This window comes from Nannospalax galili, unplaced genomic scaffold (genome assembly GCF_000622305.1).
Source record: "Nannospalax galili isolate Female #2095 unplaced genomic scaffold, S.galili_v1.0 scaffold510, whole genome shotgun sequence".
Classification (NCBI taxonomy): Eukaryota; Metazoa; Chordata; class Mammalia; order Rodentia; family Spalacidae; genus Nannospalax; species Nannospalax galili.
This window is the reverse complement of record NW_008329677.1, coordinates 1584655-1606089: the sequence shown is the minus strand read 5'-3', so window position 1 is coordinate 1606089 and position 21435 is coordinate 1584655. Positions and strand designations below refer to the sequence as shown.

The 21435-nt window shown below is 41.7% G+C and overlaps 1 protein-coding gene across 2 annotated transcripts in view; it reads right to left on the bottom strand.

Annotated features, from left to right (window-relative positions):
* The window catches only part of Ralgapa2 (Ral GTPase activating protein catalytic alpha subunit 2), a 371371-nt gene that overhangs the window by 106573 nt on the left and 243363 nt on the right, over positions 1-21435 (bottom strand). For both annotated transcript variants that reach the window (XM_029567609.1, XM_008841311.2), the window contains 2 exons: positions 8620-8743; positions 6105-6260 (listed from right to left, as the gene is read on the bottom strand). In XM_029567609.1, coding sequence (XP_029423469.1) covers positions 6105-6260; positions 8620-8743 — 280 coding nt within the window. The remainder of the gene's footprint in view (positions 1-6104; positions 6261-8619; positions 8744-21435) is intronic.

The window sequence follows — 21435 nt, the reverse complement described above, 5'->3', positions numbered from 1 at the left end:
GCTTAAATGTTTTTTTTTTTTAAATATTTTATTTTTATTTTATGTGTATGAGTGTATTGCCTGCATGTATGTGAGTGCATCCATGTTGTACAATGCTGCAGAGGTCAGAAGAGGGTTTTGGATTCCCCTTGAACTGGAGTTAAGGATGGTTTGTAGCCTCCATGTGGATGCTGGGAATCGAACCCAGGACCTCTGCAAGAGCAGTCAGTGCTCTTAACTGATGAGCCATCTCTCCAGCCCCTTATTTATTATTTTCATTTTATGTGTATGAGTGTATTGCCTACGTGTATGCAAGTGCACCTGTGTTGTGCAATGCCTGTGGAGGTCAGAAGAGGGTATCGAATTCCCCCTGGAACTGGAGTTAAGGACTGTTTTAGTCACCATGTGGGTGCTGGGTATCGAACTGGGTCTTCCGTCAGGGCTCTTAACTGCTGAGCCATCTCTCCAGCCCCTAAAATTGTATTTTAAAAGGGAAACTAATATATTATTTAAATTTGGTAGAACACTAGTACCTAGCATTTAAAGAGTGTAAAAGTGTTTACAGAAATTGTTTAACTTTTCTCTTGGCTCTCTAAGGTAACTACATCATCTTTAACTTATGTAACAAGGAAGAAATGAGTGCTCAGGAAGGCTCTGCATGCCTGAGGGCACCTAACTGCATGAAAGAGTGGGCCATGGACTGCAGGCCTCTATTCCATGATTATCATTGCCAAGGATATCTAACCTATGGCCCACAAGTTGTGAGAACATACAGAAATTTTAAAATATTTTATTTATTATTTTTATTTTATGTGTATGAGTGTATTGCCTGCGTTATCTTGTGGGACAGTGGGACACAGTGCTGTCATCTACAAAGTTCACACTGAAAACCATACAACCAAAAACAAAGTCATAAAAAATTACTGTTTTATATAAGTTTACAATTTTGTGTTGGGTTTTGTTCATAGACGTCCCGGGCAGCAGGTGGGACACCCCTGATTTAAGCCTACAATCAAAGCTGCTTTATTCTTATAGCTCATTTGTTTTGACATTTTTATGAAGGAAGAGGCTGAAAATTCCAAAAACTCAGACTCTTGGTGTCTCTCAGAGGACCTTCATAGGAACCTCTCCAGGGACCCTTTAGAGTTCTTCTTGGGGAAACCTGGGTCAGATGCAAGAATACCTTGTATCAATCACCTATGTGGTGACCCCACCATCCCACACTGGAGAAAGCTGCAATGAAATCATTCAAGAAAGCCTGAAAGCATGATTAAAAGGAACAGATCATAATGACAAAAACACTTGTCCACACTGAAGTTCCTAAGCTGTAAAGACGGACTGCCAGCCATGCCTTCTGGGAGTGACAGGTTCTTTTCTGTGTCACAGCAGGAGAATGCTATGGGGCACCTGAGCAGGTGCTTCTTGCTTCCTTTCTTAAGTAACAGAGGAACAGTGAAAGGGATGAAATCTAAAAGCACCTTGATGTTATATCAAGCCCAATGTTTTGGTTTTATCCTAAAAGACAAAAGAAAGGATACTCTGGAATGGCATATATTTAAAACATGTTGGTGTGAATGCTGTATTCTTTTTAGACTACTCGATCACAGACAGAAAATCCAAGGTGACCCCAACATGACCTCTTTTGCATTCATCAGGTTACAAAGGAAGTTTGCTGCAATGCCTGGTTATTTCTCACTCCCCATAATTCTGGGAATGACTGTACAAGTCAGTTATTTAAAAAGAGACCTGCACCTGTACCTTTGTACCTATGCAGAGGATGTGTGATTCAACTGTGTCTGAATAGGGGCTCCATGACAAGTGCAAATGTGGAGGCTGAGCACAAGTTGCAGTGATCCAGAACAATTTAATGGAGGCAACAAGTTTGTAAATGCAAACATTACTCAGTACATCACCTTTTTCTTCTCCTCACTCCCACATTACCCCTACACAAATATTAAAGGCTCAAAAGGTAGCAGGTAAAAAAATGTAGCCAATCTACTACAACAAATACTTTCTTTTAAAAATAAAAAAGCACTGAATTCTCATAGCTGAAGGTTTCTGTCTAGTCCTATTTTTCTTTTCTTTTGTTCTTTTAGCAATACTGACAACTGAACCCAAGGCCTTTTCATGCAGTGCTTTATGCTTCTAACCCTGAGCTACATCCTAGCCCTATTCCTAGCTTAGATCCTACAGATCTATCTTTCTTCCTATCTTCCTTCCTTCCTTCCTTCCTTCCTTCCTTCCTTCCTTCCTTCCTTCCTTCCTTCCTTCCTTCCTTCCCTCCCCCCATTTATCCCTCTCCCTCCTTCCTCCCTGTCGCCTGCCTTTCTCCTTTTCAGTACAACTTGCAAAGATCTTACAACACTGTCTTGCACCTCAGTCCTTTTGTAGTGACAGTGTGAAAGCCAGCATCATCAGCAACAAAGATAGACAGGTTTCTATGGTAAATGTGGACAGTATCTACTCAAAACTTTGGGAAAAATATGAACCAGGAGGTAACTGTAAGAACTGGGACTCCCTGGAGTGAAGTCTTATAGCCCTCATCCTGTAAAGAGAGCTGGCCCTTAGTTATAACTCTTTGTTATGATGCTGGAACAAACATCTGAATGGAAACAACCTACCCACCAAATACCTCAGTCTTGCTGTTACCACCCAATGCCAAATACCTATGGTATTCTGTACTTTACATCACAAGTACAGGCTACAGAGCAATAGGTCTGAGATGATACTGTGATTGCTGAAATTTTGCAGTTACTCTGCCCCTTTCTAAATTGGGTTACTCAATTATATAACCCAAGTAAATCTCTCCTAATTTTATTTGCAGCAGTATTCTGAGAAAACTACAGCAAAGGAGAGCAGTATCACACTAATAGACCCTTCCTCCCAGTGTGGCAATTCTACAATTAAGGAAGAACTATTCTTGTGCAGCAATATTCACCTCTCAGAGCTGCTTTCAGTGTCATGAGCCTCAGACTTCTCTGGACATGTTAAAGTTTAATTAGCTAAATCACAAAACTGAGAGCTAAGGCTGTGGGACCAATTGACTGGCACATTTGGAGCACAGAGAAAAAAATTATACTCTCTTGCCAGGCTTGGTGGCACATGCCTTTAACCACAGCACTCTGAAGGCAGAAGCAGGTGGCTCTCTGTGAGTTCAAGGCCAGCCTGGTCTATCTAGTGAGTTCCAGACCAGCCAGAACTACATAGTGAAACCCTGTCTAAAAAAAAAGAAAACCCCCTTATGCCTATTATAAGAACCCAAGTAGATAAAATTGATACAAACTGCCTACCATGTTAGAACAGAACAGAATATTCTTGAAACCTAAAATGGCACTCAGTTTAAAATGAATTTCAACAAAGAGATGTCACTTTGTGAGTTTTGCAGAACTTTGATCAGTAGCCCTTAAGTTATACCTCCACTGACAAGTTTGCTCCAGGATCACAAGGCAAGCTGAGGCATGAGTCTCTGCGGGGAGAGGGTGAGTCTTGAACTGGAAGGAGCTGCACTTGGGGGCTACATTCATTCATGCTCCAGCTTCCAGCACATAACAGGCTCCTGAAGGCCTGGAGGCTCACCATGCCCAGAACAAACAGGTTCTCGAGTCTTAGGAAACCAAGCCCATGTCGTGCCACAAGTCCTGACAGAGTTCTCAAGCCTCTCTGCCTGAGGTGCTCTGCCTGCTGCTGCTGGGGCCACACGCCTGCACGCCACTGGTGACACTGGTCATGGTCCACACCTAACAGGCTGACCTCCTTTCCCGACTAATTGCATTACATCGCCAGCTGGCTCCAGAAGGAGTCGTCTGTTTGATTGAAGAATCCCTGCTCCTCAGTGGGCCGGGCTGCTACTTTAAACTAAGTCACAGTCAGGCCTGACATCCCCATTGTTCAGCTGACAGTGTGCCCGTCCTAAAATCTAAGTTTTATTTGTAAATTAACCAAGAAACTTCCTGCCAGAACAGTGCTGCTTGGAGACTGATAATGTGGGCCTTTCATCCCTTTTCACTCGCACTGTATCACTGCCAATTTGTTTTTTATGTGGCTGGCCAGCCTGAGGCTATAAAAGCCTTGTAAGACATAAGTGCAATTATAGTCCTGGAGTCAAATGAATTGGACAAATCCAATAGCACAGCTCTGTCCCCACTCTGCAAACCCCTACAGCAGTTAGATTAGCTGTGAAAAATCTAATCTAGCTAGAGCTAACAAATTTCTGCAGTGAAGGATCAAGAGTTCAGTATGGGGTTGCAACCGGATTGCAGAATTGAAAAGTCCCCCCCATGACAGGGGCAGAAGAGAGCATGAATCACTTTAGAATTTTGCAGCTCATTTTTAAGCTGTTAGGAACAATTTAGTTAGAATAAGACATGGAACTGTGGGCTGCTGTTACTGTGACTGATTTTTCATCTAGCTGTGAGACATCCTGATAAAGAGAGTTTATCACTAATGATGCTAAATCTTAGAGCTGCAAAAGGTTTTAGCTGCTTTTTGATTATTGCAGTGGGGAATCTTCCATCCAGACCAACCCTTGGAACATTATTTATAGCATAGCATTCTGTCAAGAAAACAGTATGGTTTTTAAAAAAATAAACGAAATAAAAAAGCTTCTTAAGAAATATTTAAAAATATTTTATATGTATATCTTTTAACAAAATAATGTTCCATCATAAGAAAATCATAGACTATAGTGACACATCTGTAGAAGATCGATAACTTACAAGGTGCCCCAAATTTTATAACTGTGTGAGTGCAGCCTGGGGTCTTAGTAAGCTGCCCTAGATTCTGTGATACCAGTGACCTCCTGGACAGTGGGGTCCTATTCTCTGAGAACACTGCAGTCATCAAAACCCAAGATGGACAAGCAGCATACCTTTGGGAACCAGCATGTGGCTAGCACTCCCACTAGCTGTGAGGTTCCCAGGCTAGGGGCCAGGGTTGCATGCAGGACAATGCAGGGGAAAGGCTGCCGAGCTTCCGAATGCCAACTGTGGTTTGTACACCTAAGACACTATCACCATGAAAGTTGTCTGTGACTTGAGTTCTGATGGTATCTCACATGCACTGTTCTCATGGTGCACATCATGCAGACATTGGTGGTGAGAGTGGTGAAAAGGCAAAACCAGAGACAGAAGAAATGAAGCAGATACAGTGGGTCCATGGGCTAGTATTGATCACCTGGCTAATGGGGCAAGGGAAGGAGAATCCGTGAGAGCACTGGACAATGACAAGGGCTGATGGTCAAAGAGTTCTTGCCAGGCATTGTCCCTTAGCACAGTTTTTCAGGCATTAGCTCACTTGACTCAACAACGCTATGTTATAGGCTCCATTTTCAATCTCAGTTAATGAGGAACCGAGGTACAGTCTGGTAGAGTAATGAGAACATACTTATGCCCAAGACTATCTGTCTCCAGGGCCTGGCTGAAACCACATCCCCATGCTTCCAATGGGCAGCCTTTGTCAGTACCTGAGGTATTGTTCTCTGTTCTTTAAATCTGTGTTGTTGGAGGAGACTGAGTGTGAGGTTGATAATGTAGGCCCTGTCACTAACAGCCCAAAGGGTAAGCACAAATCACAATTGATTTGGGACTCTTTTCTACCTCAAGAAGCTTACAAGAGTGGCTTCCTCACCAGACTAAATTTTCATTTCACTAAAGTCCCCTGAACTAAGCAGGCTGCAGGCTGGGAAGTAGAAGCCCATGTTGCTTGGTGGAAACTCTGGGTCATGAAATTTCTTCTGAATTCCAGAGAAAACTGCCCAAGGGGCCAAAGGTGAAGGAGAACAGGGTAAGCACAGGTCACTTTGGCAGACACTACCAACTCACCTAGCAAGCGTGGCAAGGGCGCTTTCCTAGAGCCTCACCACACTTTTGTCACGATGGCCATCTGTGGCCTTGGCTAACCTATAAGGTAAAATGTTATTTTTTTCCTCAAGTAATAAATGTGGGAGAAGATCCAGGACTTATTTTTGTGCCAAGCTGGTATGTTAGATTCACCACATCTATAGCCCGAGAAAATGCAGCACTGACATGGAGCCCTGAGTAAAGCAGCCTTAGTGTGAGGCAGGGCTTGGTCATCACCCAGATCCACACATTAGGACATTGAATCTTGTTCTCAAAGAACCCTCTTACCTTTTTGGTGAGTGAATCATCTGAGTCTGATGGCATCCGAGTGGAAACGTGGAAAATCACCTCCACGGTCGAGGTAGCATAGTAAGGGGCAGTCTGCCCTGTGCTGCCATTACGCTGAAGACCACCCATGAATCCACAGTGAGTTGAAAGATCCACCTTATGAAGGTCACACAGAGAAAAAAGTAAGGGTGAAACTGAGTTGTACTTATTCATTAATCATGAATATGGCTTTAAAAATATCTTTTTGAGTACAAATAAATATAATACGAAGTTAGATAAAATTAAAATCTTAAAGAAATGAAGAACGTAAAAATGGTCTGCAATCCTATTACATGACGAAAACCACTGTCAAAATTTTAAGGATTGGGTGGTATTGTGCTTGCCTAGTATTTGCAAGACCTGGGTTTGAGCCCCAGGGCATGTGTGTACAGATACACACATGTACACACACACATATACATAAAACAAAACCCAAAACACACACAAAAATCCTCCAATACTTCTCTCCATTTCTCTAACTGCTCCCTCATATATATGTGTATGCAGATATATATGAATATTTAGTAGTTCCCTCCCTATCTGTGCAGATGTCTCAAGACTTTCAGTGGTTACCTAAAAGCAGAAATGGTAGTTTTTCTTCTATCTATAGACCTAAAATAAAGTTTATCACTTAGACAAGCAATTAACAACTAAAGAAAAAGAACAATTATAACAATTCTGCTGAAATAAAAGTCACATGAAAGGGTATCTCTCTCAAAAACATCCTGTTGTGACTTTGCCTCGTCACATAATGAAAACACTTTATGCATCTCTTTGGTATATCCAAATTGCAGCCTGACTACTCTTACACTCTGGGGCCATTATGCATGAATATATACACACACAACAGTTTCCCCACTGATGGAACTGTGGGGCTTTCTGCTTTCTCAAACACTGAAAGGAGTGTTTCTGGAAGATCCTGGGTCAAAGCAAACAGATGCTAGACGATTTATAACCATCACTAAACCAGCTTTCCAAACAAAGATTGCTCTAGTTTACACTGCTGCCAGCAGTCTATGAGTCATGATTCATTTCAAACTTATGGCATGAATATTTACTTTGTTTTTTTGTTTGTTTGTTTTGAGACAGGGTCTCCCTGTAGCCACAGCTGGCCTGGAATTCACACAGATCCGCCTGCCTCTGCCTCCCGAGTGCTGGGATTAAAGGCCTGTGCCACCACACGCGGCTTAGTCCTGTCTTTTCATTCCTTTTTCTTCTTCTGTGGTTCTGGGGATGGAACCCAGGGCACTGAGCATGCTAGGCAAGTGCTCTTGAGGCACACTCAAGTACCACTGAGGCACATGCCCAGCCCTGTTTTACTTGTTTCTTTAAACTCTGTTGAGAATGAATGATAATGTGTGTGTGTGTGTGTGTGTTAAATAATAATTATATTCAGTAACAAACAAGAAGTAACCTTATTAATAAGAACAGTAGTTTACTGAAGTGCAGTATCTCTTGAACTCAAATCTACTTGGGTTTTGGAAAGTATATGGTCTTAATCTTGGACTCATACTGGTCCCTTGCTAAAGCTGAACTCTTAAAGGCAAGATGTTCTTCTGTACCCAGTTTCTTCCTAGCCCAGGTTAACTGACAAATCAAAAGTAGGAAATTTCAAATTAAAAAAATGTCATTATTTTAGCTATTTTTATTTCCATTTGGACTACTTTGAATTCTTTTCAGATTCTAGGGATATATTTTCTTTAGATTTATGTTCTTAGGAGGTCTGTATGTATATGTCTATTAGTTTAACATTTAATAAAGAAAAATCTTCAAACTTGATCATCCTGGGTATGTGCATCAGGGAAACAGTGCTAAATCATCATGGTACTATATTCTAATTCCAATTTATACATTTAAAAATATTTTATTTTTATTATGTATGAGCGTACTGCCTGCAAGTGTGTAAGTGCACCTGTGTCATGCAATGCCTACAGAGGTCAGAAGAGGGCACTGGATTTCCCTGGAACTGGAGTTACAGATGGTTGTTAGGTACCATGTGGGTGTTGGGGATCTAATCTGGGTTCTCTATAAGAGCAGCCAGTGCTCTTAACCGCAGAGACATCTCTTCAATCCCTAGTTCCAACTTTTAACTTTATCCAAGTTTTCCTTCATTTTTCATATCTATCATGTCATCAATTCTTTTTTCCCCAAATTCCAATATTGTGGCTAAAGCTACTGTGTCTCTGCCCACATTTGTCACATTTGTCTTCTTTTGCCACAAAGTGTCTATAGCTAGTTAAAGCCCTTCGGACTATTCAAGTCTGATACAAAGCAAATTAAAACAATTTTAAGGGGAAGCAAAAGTTCACAGACAGAACATTGAAAAGAAATTAATAATGTTTTAAGTTCAACGTTTTCTTCAAGGACTCTATGCATGCTATATTTAAATGTGAAAACATATATAAGAAGTATAACCAATGACTAGTCTAAAAACCACTAGTATACTAGTAACTACATATCGAAGGAAATTAATTACCTCCCATCCAAGACCAGCAACAAAGTCTTCATATGCTTGGCTTCCTCTTTCATTGGATAGGATTGAACACTTGTCTTCTTGACCTTCAGCAATGTAAAACACTGCAATCTTGTGTGTCTCACGGCTATAATTTTTAAATTTAGAAGAGTCAGACTTTATACATACAAAGTTATATTTTACTGTTACTATTAGCATGACTCCTACTATTGAGCTCACATTTTTGGAAGCCCTAGGGGGTCAGTCACTGCTCTAGGATGGTTTGACACATGACCTTGTTTCATTTTGCAACCTCTCTAATGAGATGAGTGTTATAATCATCACCTGCTTTGCAGAGGTGGTTGAAAAGAGAAACAGAAAGTTAAACAGCAGAAGACCACACCCTGGTATTAGATACACTGAACAGCAGCATATCAGAGCATACTAGTTGGCAAAGAACAGTATCTTTTATTTTATTTTTTATTTATTATTATTATGTGTATGAGTCTATTGCCTGCACGTACATAAGTACACATGTTGTGCAATGCTCTCCAAGGTCAGAAAAGGGTGTCAGATCCCCTGGAACTGGAGCTATGGATGGTTGTTAGTTGCCATGTGGGTGCTGGGAACCAAACCTGGGTCCTCTTACAAGACCAGCGAGTGCTCTTAACTGCTAAGCCATCTCTCCAGACCCAGAACATTATCTTTTAAAGCACTTCAAATAGATACCTATTTGAGACCTAGATACCTACCTATATTTCAGTTAATATACTTTGAGATTTTTTTTTTTATTTGGTCTCTCTGTAGCCTCAGCTGTCCTGGAATTCAGTACATAGACCAGGCTGGCCTTGAACTCACAGAGTCCACCCTCCTCTGCCTCCGGAAGCTCTGGGGCTAAAGGCGTGCACCACCACACCTGGCTTGAGATAAGACCCTTGACTGAAACTATGATATATGCCAAGACTTCATGAGAAATGGAAACATTTAGGTACTTCCTTTGTAGAAGGGTATACAATTCTGTGTTCTGACTACTCTGAGGGTATCTCATAGGGTGGACAGCTGCCCTGAGAAAATTATTTTGGACAAATATAAACTCTGTTTGCTTGCTGTATGATTGCTTTGTGATAGTTTACTGTTTGTGCTAGATAGCTTTACTTGTCACCTTGACACATCTGGGTAGAGGGAGCCTCAACTGGGCACCTGCCTCCATTGGACTGGCCTATGGCCATGTCTGTGGAGCATTTTCTTGATTTTTGAGTGATGTAGGAAGCCCCAGCCCACTGTGGGTGGTGCCACCCCTGGGCAGGTTGTTCTGTATTATATAAGACAGAAGGATGAGGATGGGCCAGGGGAGCCAGCCAGTAGGCAGTGTTTCTCCATGGCCTGTGCTTCAGCTCCTGCATCTAGGTTCCTGTCCTGAGTTTCTACCTTGGGCTCCCTCAGGATGAACCCTAACCCTAACCCTAACCCAGGAGATATAAAATAATATAAACCCTTTTCTCCCCTAATTGGTATTGAGCAGAGTGTTTTGTCACAGCAATTGAAGGCAAACTAGAATAAATTTACTGTTAAATCAAGTAAACATGATAGGCACTTTGAAGAAAGGAGGTATAGGTGTAGGTGTGTGTGTGTGTGTGTGTGTGTATGGTTTTTTTTAAAAAATCTTTTTTACATCAGTGTAGTATTTGGTGCACTGTATGGGCTCAGTGAAGTCTCTGTTAAACTCACCAGATATTATGATGTCAGATATGAATTTCTTAATAATCACTTTCTATAGATTATACTGTGGAATAAAGTGCCAAAATAACTGGACTGTTATAAAGCAATGTGGCAATACTTTAGAGATGAAAATATGACTGCTATTCAAATATAGCGTCCATCAATCAAGAATCACTCTTTCCACAGGTCCACTGTCCACGAGTTCTATTCTATTACAGCCTCTATTTTCAAAAAATTAGATTCCCACTTCCAGAGCAGGTACACCCTTCTACTTGTGTTTGCATTACATCTTGAAAAATCTCACAGGAAAAAGTATCAGGCACTTCAGCAATAAGGAATTGTTTCCATTGTCTAATTATTTGATATCTCAACATTATAATCTGATTAGACATCCAAATTGGTAGATTCGGACTCCATATTTTAACAAATTCTCGAATATTTCCTTCTGTATGGTTATTTTTCTACTTAACAAGGAAAACTAATTGAAGCTCAAATTAAGAAAAAAATATATAACTGGAGAAGGAGAGTTCTGGCCTATTCACTTATGTAGCTATCTATCCCCCTATAGTTTTCATGTAATAAATATACTTGGAAGAAGAATTAGAAAATACAAAAAACGGAGCTGGAGAGATGGCTCAGCGGTTAAAAACACTGACTGCTCTTGCAGAAGACCCAGGTTCAAATCCCAGCACCTACATGGCAGCTAACAACTGCCCATAACTCCAGTTCCAGGGGATCCGACAGCCTCTTCTGTCCTCTGCGGGCATTGTACGACACAGGTGCACTTACCTACATGCAGACATAACACTCATACACATAAAAGTAATAAAATATTAAACAAAGAAAATACAAAAAAGAATAACATACAACTTAAGTATGTAAGTGAACTACATACTGTATCATTTTAGGAAGTGTTCTTACATAAAAATATGAGGTGTGAGAAATCATTACACTCTGACTTGCAAATAATTTTTACACTTAAATTGTTTGTGAATACTTCTTTTATGATGTGAAGATCTGTATAACATAAAATTTACATTTTTAAGTATGAACACTTTTATACCATGTGCTTCAACAATGAAGTTATTAATGGTTGTACAACATGTCATTATATAATAAATCACATCCTCAAGCATCTTTTAGGTTACTTCCCTTTTAAGACATTTTTACACTATCTTTGATGTGACCATAAAGATAATTCTTAATCTGTGTATCTTCTCACAGTATCTTTAATATGCCCTTAAAATAAATTCCTGGTAGAATTCCTTGGTCTCTGTCTATTTTTATGGCTTTTGATATTTACTGTCTTGCTGCCACCAGGAAAATAGGGATTCCAAATACAAGCAGGCAAGGCAGGAACACCCCCTCTGCAGTGTTTCTCTTGATGGAAAGAAGTATTGTAAGGAGGTAGCTTTTTTGTGACGATGTATCATAGGAGTATACAATCCTGTAGCAGAGACCTTAGGGAGTCCTGAAACTGCTATATCATTTACTGCCCTGAGTGACAGGCAAGGGACACCAACAAGGGTCCCTTAGAACCTGATAGGCTTATGCCAAGAGCTATAACAATTTGGTAGCTTGGATGATGGTAGCAAATATCCTAACCTTTACCTAAAAGACTGTTTCAACAAAAGGACAAAAGCATAGTTACTCAATTTCTTTCTACAGCTCTCTCTATATACCTAAAAGGCCTTGGCATTTAATTTTCTCTGTTTTTAAAAATTTTTTAAAATAACTACATGATTAGAAGAAGCATTTCATTACAGCTTTAACAAATTCAGTAACAGTTTCCAGAGCAAAGAGTACATCTCTTTCACAAGTGGTTATAAAATTTTTAGGTTCACTGATGAATTAATACAGTTATACAATATTGAACTCAGTATAAGCCTTGTAGGACATACAATTGAATGAGTTTTTAGCCTTTAAAAAAGATCTCCATTTGATTTTAAAATCCGATCTCATAACACTGAGATGTTGGCACATGCATCTCTAATCTGTATGTATCTGATTATTACTAGTCATGATCGGTTGCACTTGGATCCTTGCGCCTGTGTATGTCTATAAAGGCATCGGGTAGATTTCAATGGTTACATTTATCACCTCTACTAATTAACATGATGTAAATTTCCATGCTTCCTCCTCAAATATAATACATTTTTAAAAAATTTGTTGATTTCTTTTTGTGTGTATGTGTGTGTGTATCACACAGAACATCCCAAACCATCTTATTCAACTATACACCCACTTCCCAGATGGCGCCCTCTTATAGCCTCCCTCCCCCAACTAGAGCCCTTATACTCTGATATCCCTGCTGCTGTCTGCTGTGTGATCGGCACCCTCAGCTGTTCCCCACTACTCATCCTACTGGCGAATCTAGTCAGCCTATGTAGAGGCCTTTGTTTTAGGAAGGTCGGCTGTTCCTCTTCTAGCATCTGTTTCTGTCTTCTTCCCCCTCTGGATTTTCTGCCCTCCTCATTTCACATGTGGTAGCTGTTGAGCTTTAGTTGTGGAGAAGGAGGTGGTGCTACCATTCTATCACATGGAGGAGGTTGGTGTTTAGTAATGATGCGATTCAATGTTGAGTTGTGGCTGCAATAAGTTTTCAGGCTGTGAGAGCTCATTTTGTTTTCTTTTTTAAAGATTTAGTTTACTTTTAATTGGGAGAGTGAAGGATGTAATAAAAGTAACTGTAAACTTGTATAAATGAGAATTATACCAGAACATGGTCAATTTAGAGTAACAGTCTATAAGGCACAGAAAGGAGAAAAATGTTTCCTCTATGTTGACCCTCCTCTTTGTAGACTGGACACTGGTTGAGGTCCAGTTGGTGGGGACTCCACAGCCTCCTTGATCAAGAGGACAGGTGACTCACCACAGTAACAGGACATTTTGAGAGATGCTCATAGTCTCCTGGAACTTAGTCGACCTAGCAGGGAAAGTAGCAAAAACTGTCTTTTATGTCCCTCTGTCCAAATTAGTATAGGCCTCATAGTACAGGCGTTAAACATCCAAGAAGGTTAGTTCCACCAGTCTGGTACTTTTAATTACCATGTGTTATGTAGATAAAGCTTGGCAAAGACCAAATGCTCTCAGATAAACATTGACCAGGCATATATTACATTCTTTGATCTGGTTGTATGTATAATTTGTCAGTAAGTTGATGAGTAATATGGTTCCCTCTGGTTTTTAAAACTAGCTAGGCGTTATTTATCTTTTGCATTATCTCACCCCTCTGTCATGGTTTTCCAACTTAAGGTGCCCCCATTTCCCCCCTTTCTGTTTTATAGATCTGAGACACATTAAAAACAACCCCAGGTTTATCTGAAATACATCTGTGTTTTCTCCATAAAGTCTAAGACTTTCCATCATGGGTCCTCAAGTCCTCATTAACTCAGTGTAGAAGCACAGAACTCTAAGCCCAAATGAAGAAGAACTGACTGATGTGAGTGTGAGGAAAGGTGACCTTTAGTTGTAAACATTCATCAAATTTCACATCCTCCAAAATATTAGCACTGCAGAGAGCCTGCAAAAATGCAGACACTGTGTCTGGCCTTATTAGAGCCAGGCTTTTGAAATGGTAATTCAACATCAACAGCACTTCATATCGACAAGCTGCACAACCAGTGCATGAAGGAGCAGGTAATTCAGGAACACACATACATATAACTTCCCCTTCCTCATTAGAATGCATTTTTTCTTTCTTATTAGGAATAGAGCAGAATAGTTCAGTTTCATTTGCTGTCAAATTTTTAAAATCCAAACAAGGGAAAGCATGACTTTAACACCCACCTCACCACACAGTGGCAACAAGAAAGCATTCATACTTAAAAGGGAGCCCAGAGTGACATGTATGTATGGTGAGTACACAGTCTACAGACCACAGTTGCAAAATTACTTTTTCTAAAAACATGTTAAGACTGTGTCCACAGCAGTGATAGAAATGGATGCCAGGAAAAAACAGAAATGTCCTAAAAGCTGAGGGATAAGGTATGTTACCAGCCTATGACACAGTCTAGATTTCTTACAGGTGAAGAGCTCTGGACTTAATTCTGGTTTTTTAAAGAAAATCTTGAAAATACCTTTTCCCATTAAATAAATTGATATGCATTTAGAGGTCAAGAAGGCACTAAATCTAGAAGTTGGGGTTGAAATGAAGGTTAATCAAGGGGCAGAAGATTGCCAATCAGCTACCCAAAGCAATATTTTACTGCAACAGCACCCCAGGGAGCTAATTCAATTGTACCTCGTGCAGCTAAAGTGCATTAACATTCAACAAATTGGCTACAATTACAAGATATCACTGTATTCACTTAACACTGAGAAGCAGGGAATAATTCAGCATATGCTTGAAAAGCTGGGTTTGGGGCCCAAATGACTGCTTGTTTAATACTGAAGGACAACAGGGAGTGAGCAAGTCCCTGAGTCCTTCAGAAGAAATCCCTCATGGAATTTCCTCAGAGAGCTCATCCTCTGTTCTCCTGGAGGACAAAGAGCTATAAGCATGAAACTGAACTGGATGGAGAGGATGTGAGGAAAAACAGTGTTAGGTTCTTCCTCTCTAAAGACTTTTTAAAAGTTCTTTGAACTCAAATCTATTACTTAAGCTTTACTTGATGAACCAGGAAATAAAACATTTGAAATAGCAGTGGAGTTATAAGGTTCTGCCCAGAGGGCATTTCCTTTCTCCAGGAATAACTACAAATAAATCATTTAAAACCGTGTATTTCTTTTCCTTTGATTCTATTTCTTGTGTGTGTGTGTGTGTGTGTGTGTGTGTGTGTGTGTGTATTGCCTGTATATATGCAAGTGCAAAGCCCACAAAGATCAGAGGGCAGCATCGGATTCCCCTGGAACTGGGGTTACAGAAGGTTGTTAGCTGCCATGTGGGTGCTAAGAATCGAACCCAGGTCCTCTGCAAGAGCAGCCAGTCCCCTTAACGGCTGAGCCAGCTCTCCAGCCCACTTTAATTCTATTTCTTGATATAAAATGTTTATCACTTTCCATAGTAGTGACAGAAAAGGCCCTCTCACCACCTCTGCAGAAGGAACCAGGCCCTCAGCAGCCACCCTGGCACATTCCCAGTGCTCAGAAAACATACATGAAAGAGAACATGCCTCAACACCTGTGTGAGCTGTGAGACGCTTTGAGTAAGGAGGAAGACACATGGGAAGATAGAATAGAAAGAAAAAAAAATCTAGTCTTTTGATTCCCACACAATGGTCCATAGCAATGAACACATCTTAATTCTAGATGCTTCCAAAGGAGTGAAAGGCCATAGCTACAAGCAAGCTTAATGTGATCTTATCTGCTGGGTCCTTAGTAACAAGACAAAAAGGTATCCATGAAGTCATAAGTATGTGTGTGTGAACACTTTTTCAATCCCAACTGGAGTTTACTAGTGGTTGTCTTTATATCTAGGTCCAAGAATTCAAACCACCAACAGCGTATCACATGAAGTTATAAGCCCGATATGTAAATAATAGTGACATGAGCCAAGAGTTTACTTTAAAATACAATTTAAGTATGCTTGGATGAGAACCCTAGAATAAACAAAACTGTAAGAAAGCTACCAGAACATAATAATGAACATTAGTGAAAATGCTTGCCTAGAAAACAGCAGGGCTCTGACATGAAGCCACTAGACCAAAACCATGAAGCCAATGGGACAGAAGGACCTGAAATAACCCAGGTAGTCATAACTACTGAATTTTTGGCAAAGATGTCAAAAACATTCAAAGGTAAAAAATGGCCTCTTTGTCATATGGTACTTAGAAACTGGATGTCCATATGCTAAAGAATGAAATTAAATCCCTATCTCTCCTTGTATAAAAATCAATTCAAAATGGATCAAAGACTAAATCTAAGATCTAAAACTCTAAAATTGCTAGAGGAAAACATAGGGGAAATACTTTAAGATAAAAGAATAGATGAGGATTTTCTAAGCAGGATTCTAATAGGATAGTGAAATAATCCAAGAATTGACAAACAGGATTACATGAAATCAAAAAGCTTCTGCACAGCAAGGGAAACAATCGCCAGAGTAAAGAGACAACTACATATCAGATGAGGCTGATATCTAGGGTATATAAAAACTACAAAATTAAATGCCCAAACCCAAATTATCCAATCAATAAATAGGTAAATGAATGGAATAGTTTTTAAAAGAAGAAATATAAAAAAAATTAATAATTGAAAAAGTATCTAGTATCCTTAGCTATTAGAGAAATGCAAATTAAAACTGTCTTGAGAGCCTATCTCATCCCAGTGAGAATGGATATCATCAAGAAAAGAAATATCAAATGCTGGCAAGGATGTGGGGCAAGTTCAGCACTTATATATATATCATTCCAATGATGGAAGTACACTGGTGCAGCCACTATGGAAATCAGTGTGGAGGTTCCTCAACAATCTGAAAATAGAACTACCATATGACCCAGCTACACTGTTCTTAGGTATGCATCTAATGGACTCTTAAGTCAGCATACCACAGAGATACTTTCACATCCATGTTTACTGCGTACTATTCACAGCAGCCAGGAAATGGAACCAGCCTAGATGTCCATCAACTGACGAATGGTTAAAGAAAATGTGATACAAATACAGTGGAATTTCATGCAGCCATAAAAAAAACTAAAGCGGGACATTTGCAGAAAATGAATGTAACTAGAAATTATTAAATGAAACAAGCCACACTCACAAAATAAACCATGTTTTCTCTCTCATATGTAGACCCAAGGTTTAAAATTATATATATGAGTGTATATTTATGTGTGTATACATGTATAAATCATAAAACTAGAAAGGGGATGATGAGATGGGAGGAAGAGAGCTTAAGGGGGTGGGAAATAAACAGGGTTATGGTACCTGTGTGAGAAGTAGAAGGGGACTAACTGGGGAAAAAAAGAAGCAGCTGGAGAAGATTCTGGAGGGCAGTGGGCCGACGGGAACAGTTGAGAGCAAAGTATAATGACACCTATGTATGAAGAGGTCATAAGAAACACATAGGTGTGAAAGGAAGTTACTGGGGGCGTGGACTGGCTTGCTTTGAAAGTCTGAAGAATACTTCTGCACTGCTGAGGAGTGCATGATCAGCACATGACCATCTTTAAGATACACCCTTGGGGGGGGGATTTCCAGGTGCCTTAATAAATTCTGTAACACCTGCAATAAATGAGTCCCTGCTTGACTAGACTCCGCATTGCATATGAGTGTCCCCGGTACTGGGGGCGACGTGGGCTGGCAACCGGCGTGCTTACTCATCCCCAACCATCATTGTGCCGGGAGTTGCTGGTTTGAACCCCTGGTGACTGGTGCCCATGTGGCGCTTGAAGGAAGGTGAAAAGAAAAAAGAAAGGAAAAAGAAGGAAAATGGATTGGGGCCAATAGAGAGGTTTCGGGGTAAGCAAGACCCTAAATGTGGGTAATGCAACTTTTAAATTTGAGGACCCAGGGCTTAAAGCACTGAGAGATATGCTTACAAGTAGGGGATTGGATTTGTCAGATCCTGTAGCTCAAAAGGTTTGGGCAGAGGTGATTCATTTGGCTCCCTGGCTACTTGGGGCTAATGTTTTTACTGGGGATTCATGGGAATCATGGAAAAAGTTTGAGGAAGAAGGCAGAAATGCAACAGAAGTGAAACCAATAGCGGCCAAGTAACAAGCGGCACCTCGGGCGTACCCTGGCCAGCTTCAGAGCCTCCCAGGCAGAAGGGCAGGGCCGAGTGGAGCACACGGGGTTGACGGCGAAAGCTGCCTACCCCACCCACCTTGAACTAACACATGCGCACGGGCCACCCCCTGGCCGGAGGGTGGCGGAAGTCAGGGGCTCGCGTGAAAGCCGGGCAGGGTACTGCCCCCCGGCCGGCAACCACCACGAGTCAGGGGCCAGAGTGAAAGCCGGGTGGGATCAGCACGGTGGATGCAAAGTGCATTTGAAAGAAAAAAACCAAAAAACCAAAACAAAACAAAAAACAAACAAACAAAAAGACCAAATTTGGAGGTGTGCCGCAACAGCTGAAAAGGCCCGGTTCGGGGAAGGTGGCTCAGGGTGGGGCCCCTGCCCCTTCCATCCTGCAGGTGGCCAGGGAACCACCCCGCCCCTGAGTGCTACAGGCCCTGCTGGCAACAGCACTCACCAAATCCCGGGCGAGGGAGCCCATAGTAAAGCCTATAATGTTTTCACTGACTGGGGCAGATGTGGAGAAACCAAAAAGCAGCTCAATTCAAGGAACTCATGGCCATTGCTTTCTGACAGTATTCAGACCTGTATGCTCCTTAAGGAGAGAGAAGCCCCTATCCTCTTACAGCATCTTAGGGGGCACCAAGGATTGTCTGGGCTTTTATCCCAAGGCAATGCAGAGGCAGACAAGATGGCTTATTGTGTACAGGTATCGCCTCTGCAACAGCCAGGGGTAAACCCCAGGGGACTCAAGCCCAATTACTTGTGGCAAACGGATGTCATACACTATGCTCCTTTTGGAAAGCTTAAGGAGATTTTTGTGTCCATCAACACATTCTCACATGCCTGTTGGGCTACCACTCATACAGGAGAGAAGTCTAAACATGCTCAGTTTCATTTTATCTAGTGCTTTGCTACATTGGGATTGCCCCAAAGAATTAAAACTGATAATGGACCATGTTTTGTGAGTAAAAATTTACAGGATTTCTTCTCACTTTGGGGAATTCAACACAATACAGGAATTCCCTACAATCCCCCAAGGTCAAGCCATTGTAGAACACAACCATCAAAACCTAAAAAATTATTACAAAAACAAGAAGGGGGAATGAGCCCCCACCAACAGTTGGGTATGGCCTAGTTCACTATTAATGTTCTTAATTTTCAAAAAAATCAGTTGGAATCCCGGTTTCAGAAGCATTGGGGATGACAGGAGCAGAGACCTGAGGTACACGTAAGATGGAAGGACCCCATTACTGGGCAGTGGAAAGGACCAGATCCATTGCTAACCATGGGTCGAGGCTTTGGGTGTGTCTACCCTACAGGAGATTCAAACCCCATATGGGTGCCTGTGAAAAACCTTAAGTGGGTAGGCCAGGATATTCCTCTATTTATATCTATCTGAGGTGAAGGACCCAGTTCCTTGGCTTCATTGCCAGTCAGCCTCTTTGACAACTGGCTGATTGGCTAAAAGGTATATGGTCCCAGAAGTATTTCAACTTGTCCTATGCCATGACTTGCTTTGTTTCTCTTGATAATGCTTATCTTTAAGTGACTTTACCAGATAATTCGGTGACAGAGGATCCTTGGAAGTGCCACAGCCCACCTCTTCATGATTACGGACTCCCCCAGGACCCCCTCCAGCTGCCCATGCTTGGCTATCCGAGTTAGGCAGAGACTAAGACTGTCACAGGCTGCCATTACCCACGCGGCTGCCCTTAATCATGACGCATTTTTAGCCAAAGACGGGTAAGATGTCCCATGACAAGTACTGTTAAGACAGGACATGCACATGGTGCATGATCCAGTGACGGGCAAGGCTTGATCAGAGGTGACACAAACTAAGACAGGCAAAAATGCATAACATTAGAGGAAGGAGATAGCCATCTCTCCTCAGGGAGCCATCTATGAGGTGGGAAACCGGTGAAATAAAGTCAGTCCGGCCTTAAAATAAAAATGGGATATGTGGGGACCTAAAGGCCCCACCTTGCATAGGTCTGAAAGGAAGTTACTAGGGGCATGGCCTGGCTTGTTTTGAAAGTCTGAAGAATACTTCCGCACTGCTGAGGAGTGCATGATCAGCATGTGACCATCTTTAAGATACGCCCTTGGGGGGGGGATTTCCGGGTGCCTTTATAAGCTCTGTAATACCTGTAATAAATGAGTCTCTGTTTGACTAGACTCCCTGTTGCGTCTGAGTGTCCCTGGTACTGGGGGCGGCGTGGGTTGGTAAACAGCGTGCTTACTCATCCCCAACCATCACTGTGCCGGGGGTGGCTGGCTCGAACCCCCGGCACACAATACTTTATATGGTAACATTAAAAAATAAAAAATAAAAAAATGAAAGCCATCCAGACAAGATATTTAAAAAAAAAAATCTATCTTTTAAAAAGTCTATAGATTTAGCGATATTTTGAAATCATATGTTTTAAAATGCTCTTTATCAAATTAAATCATGACATTTGCAGGAAAATCGATGCAAGTAAAATTATTATAATTATAAAAAGATTATTTTAAAAGGAAAGAAATACCTGGGTGTGGTGGCACATGCCTTTAATCCTAGCACTTGGGGAGGCAGGGGCAGGTGAATCTCTGTAGACTGGATAAGCCTGGTCTACATAGCTAGCTCCAGGCCATCAGCTGGGGCACTTTATCTCAAAAAAAAGAAAAAGAAAAAGAAAATATGATTCACCTTCCCATCTCCTCCACAGGTCTCTCCTCCTAGTTTGGCTCCTGTTCAATTCCTTGTCTTGGGGCCCCAGACACCTGGGGAACCACGACTGCTTCCTGATCCTTTTTTCATCCAGACCCACTCAGTGCCTTCTCTGGTCCCCAGGAGCACTGCTTCTGGGCCTGGCCCCAACCTCACCTCCCTTTACTTCCCTGGGCCTGCAGGACCCGCAGACCTCTCTCTGACCTGCAGGCCTCTCTCCAGGGTAAGTCCATCACACCCTCCATGCCTTGACTCCCCCAGCCTCATTCACTCTCCCATCTCCCCCTTTGGTCTCTCCTCCTAGCCTGGATCCTATCCCATTCCTTGTCTTGGGGCTGCATACAGCTGGGGAACCACTACTGCTTCCTGATCTTCTGCATCCAGACTAACGCAGTGCCTTCTCTGGTGCCCAGGAGCACTGTTTCTGGGCCTAGCCCCGCCCTTACCTCCCTCTGCTTCCCTGGGCCTGCACAACCTACCAACCTCTTTCCAGTACTCTAGGGCTGACCTTTCCTCTTCCTGATCTTTTGCATCCAGAGCAACCCAGCAGCTCACCGCAGTCCCTAGGAGTTCTTGGGGCTGCTTCCCACCCCCATCTGCCTTTGCATCTCTGGGTGGCACAGACACCAGCTGCCCTAGACCAGCATCTTTCCTGGGCCCAGCTCCCAGGCCAGTCCAACTCCCAAATTCCTGAGGCCAAAATCTTTCCTGGAGGGGACCAGACCTTAGGAGAC